Genomic DNA, 11,309 nt, shown 5'->3' on the forward strand with positions numbered 1-11,309 from the left:
TATAACCGATTTTTTTAATTTGAAAACCGAATTTCCGAATTGACTCGGTTCGGTCGGTTAATTCGGTTTAACCGAAATTTTGCTCACCCCTAATAATAATGTGTAGTTGATATGTTATCAAGTATAAATGTCTAATAAATTAAAAGTGACTAAGAAAGTAAAAGCATCCAGTAGAAATTGTTGTCAATTTACATGAAAAATAATAATAATCAAACAACAATGTAAATAAAAAATTTCATATCATTGATTGTCAAAAAAAATTATAATAATTGAATATTATAATAAAATATATGCATTATTGAGAGAATATGCCAAATAACAAAAAAAAAACAATATGATAAAAAAGATATGAGAAAAATTTTAGTAGTTCAAATCTTTTTGAAAATTAAAAAAATATGTTTATTTTTTGTTTTTTCAAATTAGTTACATATGCTAATTAACAAGAATTATCAAAATTTACCATACTATTATCATTATCTTTTGTTGAGTTAACTAATTTTATTTCAAATTTTTATTACTTCAACATATGTTTCCTACGTGCAACGCACGTGCATTATTTCTAGTGTATATATATAAGCCGGTCTTCCACCGAAATGGACACAAATTTAAAGAAAATTGTAGGAATTTCTACACTTAATGGCAAACAAATTCTTTTAGAAATACAGTGAAATTGAAAAGGAATAGGAAATTCAATTTGTCCATTCATGATTTGGTTGTAAACGACCACGATCTTTGTTATATTGACGGAATGTTCATCACGTATCATGTAATGAAACTAGTTAGTATATGACGAACATTTTATCAATATAACCAGAAATCTCGCAGCAAAAAATGCCCTTATCCTCAAATTCCGATCTTTTCGAGATTTTCGGAGACGATTTTCATCCTCGGCCGCAGTTCAGGATCTCCCTCGGTGCACGCAAGAGCTATATGAAACACGGCAAGCACTTCTTTCTTGGCATGTATTTCTTGGAGCAACATTGTGTCGACCATCTCGGATAACGGGATTGCGTCCTCGAATCCCTTCCTCACCCACCCCACGAGGTCTAGAATCTCTGTCGAGGTCGAGCTTGTGGGAGACGAGAGCTCAGGAGATTTCCCAGTCAACAACTCGAGTAAGACGACCCCAAAAGAGTAGACATCCCATTTCTGAGTAGGTCGACTACCGGGGATCCTGGCTTCTGGAGCTCGGTAGTTATTTAGTTTTTCGGGTTGAGTCGGGTTTAGATACGGGAGGGATCCACCAATGAAGCCTCCGGAAGATGAAGGGTTGTTTCCAGTGATTGAGATGAGACGTTTGAGGCCGAAATCGGAAATATGAGCTTGGAAATCAGGGTCGAGGAGGATGTTAGATGGTTTTACATCTCCGTGAACGAATTTCCTGGGGCTACATTCGTGTATATAAGCTAAAGCTCGGGCGGCTCCTTTGGCGATTTTGAGCCTTGTTGACCATGTTAAGTTTGGTGATGGCAGACCCGTCTTCCCTGTAGAAAAAAGGAAGAAAACTTTCAATAACTATACATTTATGTATAAGAGAACTTTTGCTGCCAAAGTTGATTAAAAAGTGAATCATTCAAAATCATTAACACCAAGAAATGAAAATTCATGCCACACCTAAGATTCAAGAAACATATATATGACATAGGGAAATAAATGCAAAGTATCGATACCACAAGCAAAAATTCAAGATTTTACCACAAAGAGCAGAAGCCAAGTTCCCATTAGAAATGAAATCACTGATGAGAAGCTTCTCGTCTGGCGCCCAATAATAAGCCCTCAACCTCACAATATTCGGATGCTTCACCCTCCCTATCGCCTGAGCTTCCGCCACAAACTCTTTATACCGTTGTTCTCCGCCTTCTCCCAATCTCCTCACCGCCACAGGAATGCCATTTCCGAGTACCACCTTATACACTATTCCCAGACCACTCTTTCCCAAAACATAAGCTGACGCCCTCAGCAACTCGTCTAACTCAATGCTAAACCCTTTATCAATAGACACGAGATCTCCCTCCCCAGCACGATCTCCCTCCCCACCACTAGCTCCACCACTGCGACCTTTTTCCGACTCCACTTCGGAATCATTACTCGGAAAACAATGGATACAAGGAAACATGCATGGTCCTGTTTTATCATTTCCCCCAAGCTTCCCTTTCCTCGAGCAACTACATCCACCAGAATCCTTTTTCTTCCAGTACACATAAATGATCACCAATCCTATAAACGCCACTCCCAATGCATCGGCCATGGATATCAATATGATCAACCCTGAATTTAACCGTTTTCGATCATTGACACCCTCATTTTGAGTTGAACCGGTGCTCTGAACCGAAGGTGCGTCGGCTGGATTGTTTTTACAAGACTTTTGTAATGGAAAACCACATAACATCGGATTATTCAAAAATGCAGTTGGACCCTGATTAGCGAAAGATCCAGTTTGTGGAATTTCGCCGCTCAAATCATTGTTCCTAAGATCAAAACTCACAGTAAGTGGCAAATCACCTAAAGTTTTTGGTATTTCACCTGTAAAGTGATTAAAAGACAAGTTCAAACTGCCTGAGAGTGACTTCAACTCGCCAATGTCATCCGGTATTGAGCCATTAAACTCGTTCGCTGATAAATCGAGCTGTTCTAAATTCGCAAGCTCCGGGAAAATCGCCACTGGAATCTCACCCGAAAATCCATTCCTTGCAAGAATCAGCCTCTGTAACTGACGGCAGTCGCGCAGAAACTTCGGGAGCGGTCCCGAGAGAGAATTATTCGAAAGGTCAAGGTTTTGCAAGCGTGGGAGGTTACACAAAGAGGGCGGTAATGAACCGGAGAGATTGTTACCATAGAGGAAGATGCTGTGCAGAGCAGACGCATTGAACAGCTGATCCGGAATGGACCCATAAAATCTGTTGCCGTGGAGATTGAGACGCCGGAGATAAATCAAACTGCCGAGCTCCGACGGAATATACCCCCGAAGATTCTTCCCGGAGACCGCAATTCCTACAACACGCGGGTCAGACGAACCTGAAATGTTCATGCAAGAAATTCCCGTCCAATGACACGGCGTTGCATCATCCTCGTTCCAGTCCGAAAAACCGGCGGCGCCGTCGGAGTCGACGGCAGACTTAAGAGACAGTAAAGCGAGGCCATCGGAAGTCAAAGAAACGCCAGAATTCAAGTATAAACAGAAATTCAGCATATACAGAGCCAAATATTGTAGCTTTCTGTAGCACAGCATTATGTATGTAAACAAGCAGGCGTTCAGCGTTTAATGGGCATAAACAACACCACAAATTTCGAGAAAAAAGAAACACACTCCAAGCACAAAAAAAACTCTTTCTAAAGAAGCGAAAAGTAAATGCAACCCCTTTTCCCCTGCATTATCAAGAAAATTCAGAACCCAAAAACCAGAATTTGGAAAGAACACCGTATTACATAACTAAAAAAAAAAAAGAACTCTTTTTTCTGTTGAATTATCGAGCTCTGAATATTCAAACGTTCAGGTTGAGCTGGATTTGGTGAAGGCAGTTGAAGAATTTATGAGAAAAAGAGTTGAGAAGGAGAAAGGGTCCAATTAATGGGTCCCTGCGAACCAAAACAGAGAAAGAAAACAACTTTATCTGCCAACAGAAAGACTACATTTTCTTGATTTATTTATTGGATTGGATTGAGAGTGGAAGGGAGGGAGTGGTGAAGGAAAAGCAAGATTTGCTTCTTCAGTCTTAGCCTTAGGGGTTAAGTGTGCACTTATTTTATTTAAATCCTCCAGCACCGAAGGAACCATGATGTTGAAGTTATTACAAGCAACTCTTCTTCATGGATTTATGTTTCTTCCTTGCTTGCGTCTTTTTTTTTATTTTTTTTATTTTTTTTGGCTTTAATCTGATCTTCACATAGCTATGCATGGCTATCATAACCAATGTTGGTGTCCCCAATCTCTTTACGATTATTTAAAAATTTAAAAGTTTTAGAAAAAAATATTTTAATAATTTTTAAAAAAGTAAAAAGTCGATGAAATGTGGTAGTTCTGAGTGATTTATATGTTTATTAAATTATATTATATATTTATGATAATTTTTTATATAAAAATGAATTGATTTTGAAAAATGATGGTGCTATTTTTTACTTAAAAAAATTAGATCATGACATCAAAATTTGATTGACTATATCTCTTAATTTTAATTCGCTAAAAAAATGGAATAAAAGTACAAAAAATTGACTACGATTTCAAAATTTAAACGAAGAATCGAGAGTCCACTGAAAAAAAAAAAAAAAATTAGAGTCCCCTCCATTAGGGAGGCCTTAGGGAATTAAAAACAGTTTGAGCATAACTTGTTCAAACGAAATGTTCTTGATCAAGTCAACAACTTTGTTGGAGTTGCGCTTAACTTCTTCCATTTCAATTGCACACACATGCTGCTAGATGCAACACTTAATAATAAAACTTTAAGTTTGAATGTACTGCCTAACGCTCTTTCGGATATTTTCACACGATTGCTTGCAAATAACGTGTGTACTCATGGTCATATTATCATTTCTGATCAAGTCCGATTCTATCTGTATATGATGATCCTAAACATGATTTACACCGTCATCACTAATGCAAGGTATAAACGAAGTTTGTGCAATGGTAGTATCTCGTGTATATTATAAACCAATTGTGTAAAAAAATTAAGATAAGGCGAGATTGTAAGTTGTCCAAAAGTCAGGGTGTGGTCCATATAAAAAATTTGGAAAAAAAATTTAATTAAAAGTTTGGAAAAAAAAATCCCTAAAGATCGAAGAAGACGAAGAGTAGAAGTGTTGTAATAGGTTATGGGTTGTCTTTACTATTGGGGGATACCTCTGAGTGTGGCCATATGCTGGGCCTCATTGTACATATATTTTTGCTAAAGGGGGCCATATATTATATATATCGTGTTGCTATCATCTTTATATTATAGGGATAACATTTATTATTATTATTATTATTATGAGTCTACTAATCTTTTGGACATAGATCAATTGCTATTCACATTCAATAACATGTGTTTGACCTGGAGGTGCTGAGATCGAGTATTGGGAAAATCGAAAAAGATCATTGCTATGAGTGAAATAACATTACGAGTAATGCTCATGCATTATGAATTGATATTTTTTGTCTCTAAGCTAGAAAGATCGATACAAAACATAAAATTATTTTGATAATTGTTACTCAGAGATATACTCAAGAGTCATGACAATCCTATGTGGTTGGTCTGCTGCTATTGGTGTTAAAATAAATGGTCGGCCATAGGTCAAGAGTATTAGTTCGAATATTTACTCAATATACATAGAAGATTAACGGTTATGGGTTTCATATCATTAGAAAAAATGACAATGTCTTATGTTCAAAGAGAGTGATATAAAATCTTTTTAAATAAAATTATATATAAAAACCTTATTATTAATTTGTTATAAAAATAAACTTAAGGAGGGGCGATTTTCCCCTAATCAAAAGGTTAATAATAACAGTACTATACTATATTGTAATAGTTAAATTTGAATTGTTTATTGGGGAGTAGAACGATCAGGTGGAGTAATTAATCATGAAAACATGCTTAGAAGCTAACAATAGTATGTGAGCAGTGTGTGTTCTCTGTTTGATAGTGTGTGTATTATTGTGCGAGTACATGGGAGTAGTTGAGTGATGGCTACTGGGAATGTAGAAATCAATTAATTACCTGTGATTATTGATTTATAAATTAGGGTAGGATTGCACGTGATGATAAGCAGAGATGAAGACTACAACTCATGGTGTCAGATTAAACGGGGTATCAATAGATTCTCAAAATTTATGTTGATTTATTACGTGTAAATTTAGGATAAGACTTATCGTTTAATGGTTTATTAAAAGATGTAGTTGATTAGAATAATATAACTCAAAATTTTAAAATTATACATCATTCTAATAGCTATGTTTCGATCGCTCAATCCATAAGGTCAATTATTGTATCCCAATATCGGATTTAAAAAAAATGAGAGATGGTCCTTTCTAATTCTTATGTTTGTGTGATACGATCCTATAGATCTTTATTTACGAGACAGATCGATCTTATACATATTAATAATAAAAAAATAATATTTTGACATAAAAAAATAATATTATAATAGTCAATGATTAAAAAATACGTCTAACAAAATTGATCCGTGAGACTGTCTCATGTGAATTTTTGCGTTTTTATACCAATACATAGTATTACATTAGAATTTGGATGAGGAAAAGTATCACTAATTTTGAAGTAGATTTATAATGATTGATATATTTCTATATTAACTTGAAGTAAAAGGGAAATATGGAGGGGGAAATATATTTTACTTAGTGATAAAGACTTTTCTCCGAGCATGCATTTGATTTTATGAGACCTCATATGTAAGTGGCTTCATTTAGGTGGACGTACATTGAATTATCTACCAAGCAAAGGCTACCATGGACATTATTCCATCCCAGTCATGGACTGCAATTCTTTAATCATGCCATCATAATGAAATTGAACTTGTATTTGAAATTTAAGATTTCATTACAAAAAATGTATCGGACACAGATTGCACCTTCGTTATCATTTCACATAAACTGAGACCAATATTTTATGTTTTTCCTGAAAACAGAAACCAATATTGGTCCTGTCCGTTCTATTTCGTATCTTTGATCTGAAAATTTATATACGGTATCCGTGACTCGTGAGCATCCTAGTTTTTGTTCCAAAAAATGATACATCGGAAAGAATCCTAGTTGAGAAAGCACTTCGAAGTTCTAAAAACATTTCTTAATTTGAATGGTTCGGTGTGCAAGCATGAAGTAACGTCTCCAGGCGCAACAGTCTTCAAACGACTATCGTTTTGCACGACATGATGAAAGGAAGTTGTTTAATTCGAAACAAAATGTTACGGACAACCTGTCTGCGATTATCTATGGCATTCTGATTAATTAAACTACATTGCAAGTGCTCAGAAGTGGAGAATATACTGCTTCCTTTCTCCCCCTTTTAGGACACGGATATCTCAGTCATCTCTTGATCCACGGTCATGGGTTCGACAGGATAGTATTGGTAGTGAAGCTCTCCAACATCATCGCCGGATAGTTTGTTCCATCCATTTGGCCCAACGTGGTATACTGAAACATATTGAAGGTCATGGTCATTAGAACAGAGTCAGATATAAATATAGTAAGGGTAAACATTAGAGAGAGAGGAAAGACAGGGTCTTTGGGGTGTAGGGGCGAAGTTTGTTACCGCTGGCAACACCACCACTGGCTCCATCACGAAATGTTGCATGATAAATTGATCGTCTAGCCAATTCTGCAGCTTCCTCAACTGACATATCAAAGCGGTATCTAAATAATGCACAAAACATGAAACACAATTAGAATAAAGAGTGCGAAAGTGATGTTTAGAGATGTGTTAATAGATGCACAACGGTTGATTCATTATGCTGATCAGTGAGAATAAAATTGCAAGAAACAATGCGCACGCGCAAAAATTGAACATAAAACTTGGGACATAAGCAACAGGAGTAGAATGATGATTAACTTGATGCACGCACAGCGTTCTTTAGTCCATAATTCAGCAGTAAAAAAATATAATAAAGTGACAATTAACAATCTGCCAAATGAGTTTTAGCAGCTACCACCCTGACAACCGGAGGGTGGCTACTTTCTTTGTGGATGTTGACATATACTTCTACACCGACTAACTAGAGATAATCTGAAAAGAATTAAAAATGTGAACAGCGACATTTGAGCAAAGACATGAACAACTCACCCACTGTCCAAAACACCATAAGCATAGGGAGAACCAGACCCAACAGAGAATCTAGTTCCTTTGAGGCGTCCGCCTTCACTATCCACATAGTAAAGCCCAGGACCCTGCACCAAATAGCAGAGGGTGACAAAAATATTTAGGATAAGGACAACAGTTTGCAATAATTCATCGTATACCTTCTCATCCCAGCCAGCTATCATGGTTCCTACAGACAAACCCATTCCTCTGTAAGAATACAGAATATTTGCAAGCAACTTTGAAGCTCCAGTGACAGAAATCCTTCTCTTGTTTGCCAGTTCGTGTAATCGGCACTGGATTATGAAATAAAACTCTCATTAGTACTCTAACATAGGGGTCTCAAATAGCAGGAGTACACAAAAAACGCCCACATAAAAACATTTCCGCAACGAATATTTTCAAAAAACCGATATGGTAAGCAGTATTGTAATGCAGTAAGACCATGGCAGGGAATAACTCAGGATGACCAGGTCCTTCCCTCCGCAAATGAGATCTTTTTCATGTTGTGCCAGTCTTTTTTCTCATTCTTGCTTAGTAGAGAGAGTGAAAGGAAAATATAAAATAAAAGGGAAAACCACATATGGTAGACTTTTACGTCCATATGCAATAATCTATGATCCAATTTACAGGATTTAATAACAGCAGAAGTACAAGCACAACATAAATATTCCTGATTCAGTCAAATGATAGATAAACAATCCATATCACGTTGCTTACTCATCAAAAGATGAACTTGGCAACAAAACTATTAAAATGATGACCAGATGAAACCATTTAACAGTAGTACCTTAATTCCCAGATTTCTGTGCCAGAACTGGCAGTCAGCTGCTCCTCCAGCCATTGTTCCAAGCATGTAGGGATTTATTTCAATTATCTTTTTGACAGATTGTGATGCTGTTATTAATATGAAAATGATAAAAAAACTTAGTCTTGGCCATTGAATGGAGAGGAATCATGCATAGTTTAACACCAAGAGTTCTGATGAACAGATTTCCATCAAGATCAAATCATGAAAATGGTTCCACAACATCAGCAACAAAATTTACATGGTTTTAACAATTGAATCTTATCTTTTTAACTGCGTGTGCACAACAAAATACAAAAAAGAAAATTACAAGATCCAACTTCAAAATATGTGTCATACAAATAAAAACAGACTAATAGTTCCTACTTTCATTTTAGTGGTCGCCTTAGCTATTCTATTCATAATTTTTGGCTCTGACTTGAGCGTCGGAGAGGCTACGTCGGGACACCCTCTCGGCACCCTTCTAGCACTTTGTCCTTGATTTTAGGCTCACCTGGTCAGAAGCACCATCACCAGTCGCCTTCGGGTCTCAGAAAATAACCCTCTAATTCTTGTAGATATCAACCACTTTTTGCAGCGTGTTTATGTCCTCTCTCAAACGCACCTTGAGAAACTTCCCAATTACCTATCCCATAATTGTTTTAAATCAAACACACTTAACTTTGAAGCTATTAAGCGATGAACACTCGAAAAGAAGATGCACCTTGATAGGGGTAATACCTATCAAATCACTGTCTTGGAATCTCGTTCATTATCGGACGAGGATCACAAGGTTGTTATTAACTCAATAGGGTAAAAGGTATCGAGAATTTACGACAAACATGGATGATTGCATTTGAGGATCCAATGGTCTTAGGATCGACGATAAGAGATGGGCGTCCATTTAGTCCAGCGTTAACCTTGATCTCAGCCATGAAGGCAAAAAAGAGACCAGAATTGAGACTAATGCAGAGGAAGCACACAAACATAAATGCACAAATATATATGTCAAATAAAAATCACATTAAGGTCCAATCAGCAGTTCTATCAGTTCTAGAGGTTAAGCAAAAATTGTTCAATTACGCTAAGAAGAATTTTAACTTATTGAGTTCCACAAAAATATGATTTCTAGCACTCCCAAACTTTTCCAGGTACAAAACTAAGAATATCTGATCATTTCCTTTAGTAAAAAAATATACTTCTAATGGATTACAATTCATTTCAGCAAACATGTGCGTGGCCTTAAATGTTTAAAGTATAAACTACTAAAAATATTTTATCCAATCATCTTAAGAATCAAAGCTAACAACTAAAAACCGATATCTAGGAATACACCAAGAGCCTCACCATTTACACAGCAACCACTTACTCAGAGTGTTAGTATCCATGTAGGAGGTGCTTCATGAAATTATGCTCAATCACTAGATTCACAGTTTTGAATGCAAGGCAAATTATAAATCCGAGTAAAAAAACATTTAATCTTGGAAACAATCATCAGATTAGTAAGTTGGATTCCCTTACAACTAACACCAATGTCTCAACCAAACAATCAGATAAATAAATAGATTAGGGCTCACATATGTATCCTCCCATGCTTGCACGAGAATCAGCAGCCACCATAACACCTTCTTTAAATATAAACGCAAGAGTTGTTGTACCCTTTGCTGGCTTCACCATATGTACTGCGGCCTTCTGAAAGCCATCAAACTAAGAAAACACAAATACATTAGTTAGTAAAATTCAACTACTGAACATTTCTTATAGATGAAATTTTCAAAAACACAAGATAAAGTTTAAAACAAATAAAAAATTTAACTCACATCAGCAGTAGTTGGAAGTTTAAAAGAGGGTGTGCCCAGAATCTCGTTCCGCAACTCATCCTCATCCACGTTTCGCCTAATCGGAGCGGATGGATCAAGCCCACTAAAATCAATCTTCGTCATTGTTCCCTTTACAAACAGAAGGGAAAAAAATAGGGAGAATTAACCATTCTTAATTTCAGAGCTTAAAACCTTACATTCATAATATTAAAATCTCTAGCCGTAAAAAAATCCACTTCTTAAGTAGCACTTCAACATAGAAAAAATCCTAAAACCTTCTAGCATAATCCAAAGAGACCATCGTCAGCACTAACTTAAATTCTCATCCAAATCGAATATCGGACCACGTGAAGCTAAAAAAAAAAAGTAATATACTAGGTAGCAAAATTACGATGAACCCATGGATCAAGATCAAGCAGCGTATAAGCAGAAAAGCCCTAATCGGTATTTAATTGCAATTAAAAATACATGAATACTTTGCGGGATATATCATCAGAAAATTAGCCCCCAATTTTACCTGATTTCTGCAAGTTTCTCCCGAAGAATCGATTGTGAATGAAGAAAATAACTGGCGGCGAAATGGAAAATCTAGTTGCAATGTATAGCAGGAGAACAAAAAGTTTGCTTCCGCTGCAATACACTCAGAAATGGGCTTCATATTGGGCCTAATTTTATCCGACCCGAGCCTATATTGAATAATCGTTTTACGATGGGCTCAATCCTGTAAGACGTGTTCTGTAGGATCCATATACTTCAGGCTTGGACCCCAATATTGTATTCCTATTAAAACTTAATTTGAACTAGTATACCGACACACGCGTTATATATCTGTATAATATTTTTATAATTAATTTTATTTATACTAAAATAAAGAGGTTGGTATCGCTAAGTTTAGTGTAATTGTAAAGATGTTTATAA

General features: G+C 36.2%; 2 protein-coding genes across 2 annotated transcripts; both read right to left on the bottom strand.

Annotated features, from left to right (window-relative positions):
* Window positions 1–615: 615 nt before the first annotated feature.
* Window positions 616–3,715, bottom strand: LOC140983236 (receptor protein kinase-like protein ZAR1). The gene is made up of 2 exons (XM_073450193.1): window positions 1,696–3,715; window positions 616–1,484 (listed from the first exon to the last, which is right to left on the bottom strand). Exons 1-2 carry the CDS (start codon window positions 3,227–3,229, stop codon window positions 844–846), a joined length of 2,175 nt encoding a protein of 724 aa, XP_073306294.1. The 5' UTR covers window positions 3,230–3,715; the 3' UTR covers window positions 616–843.
* A 3,039-nt stretch (window positions 3,716–6,754) lies between these two features.
* Window positions 6,755–11,064, bottom strand: LOC140983663 (proteasome subunit beta type-5-B-like). The gene is made up of 8 exons (XM_073450802.1): window positions 10,909–11,064; window positions 10,392–10,520; window positions 10,149–10,278; window positions 8,575–8,681; window positions 7,946–8,080; window positions 7,770–7,873; window positions 7,242–7,342; window positions 6,755–7,123 (listed from the first exon to the last, which is right to left on the bottom strand). Exons 1-8 carry the CDS (start codon window positions 11,047–11,049, stop codon window positions 6,996–6,998), a joined length of 975 nt encoding a protein of 324 aa, XP_073306903.1. The 5' UTR covers window positions 11,050–11,064; the 3' UTR covers window positions 6,755–6,995.
* Between the last annotated feature and the right edge of the window lie 245 nt (window positions 11,065–11,309).

Source organism: Primulina huaijiensis, chromosome 8, assembly GCF_012295235.1.
Source record: "Primulina huaijiensis isolate GDHJ02 chromosome 8, ASM1229523v2, whole genome shotgun sequence".
Lineage (NCBI taxonomy): Eukaryota > Viridiplantae > Streptophyta > Magnoliopsida > Lamiales > Gesneriaceae > Primulina > Primulina huaijiensis.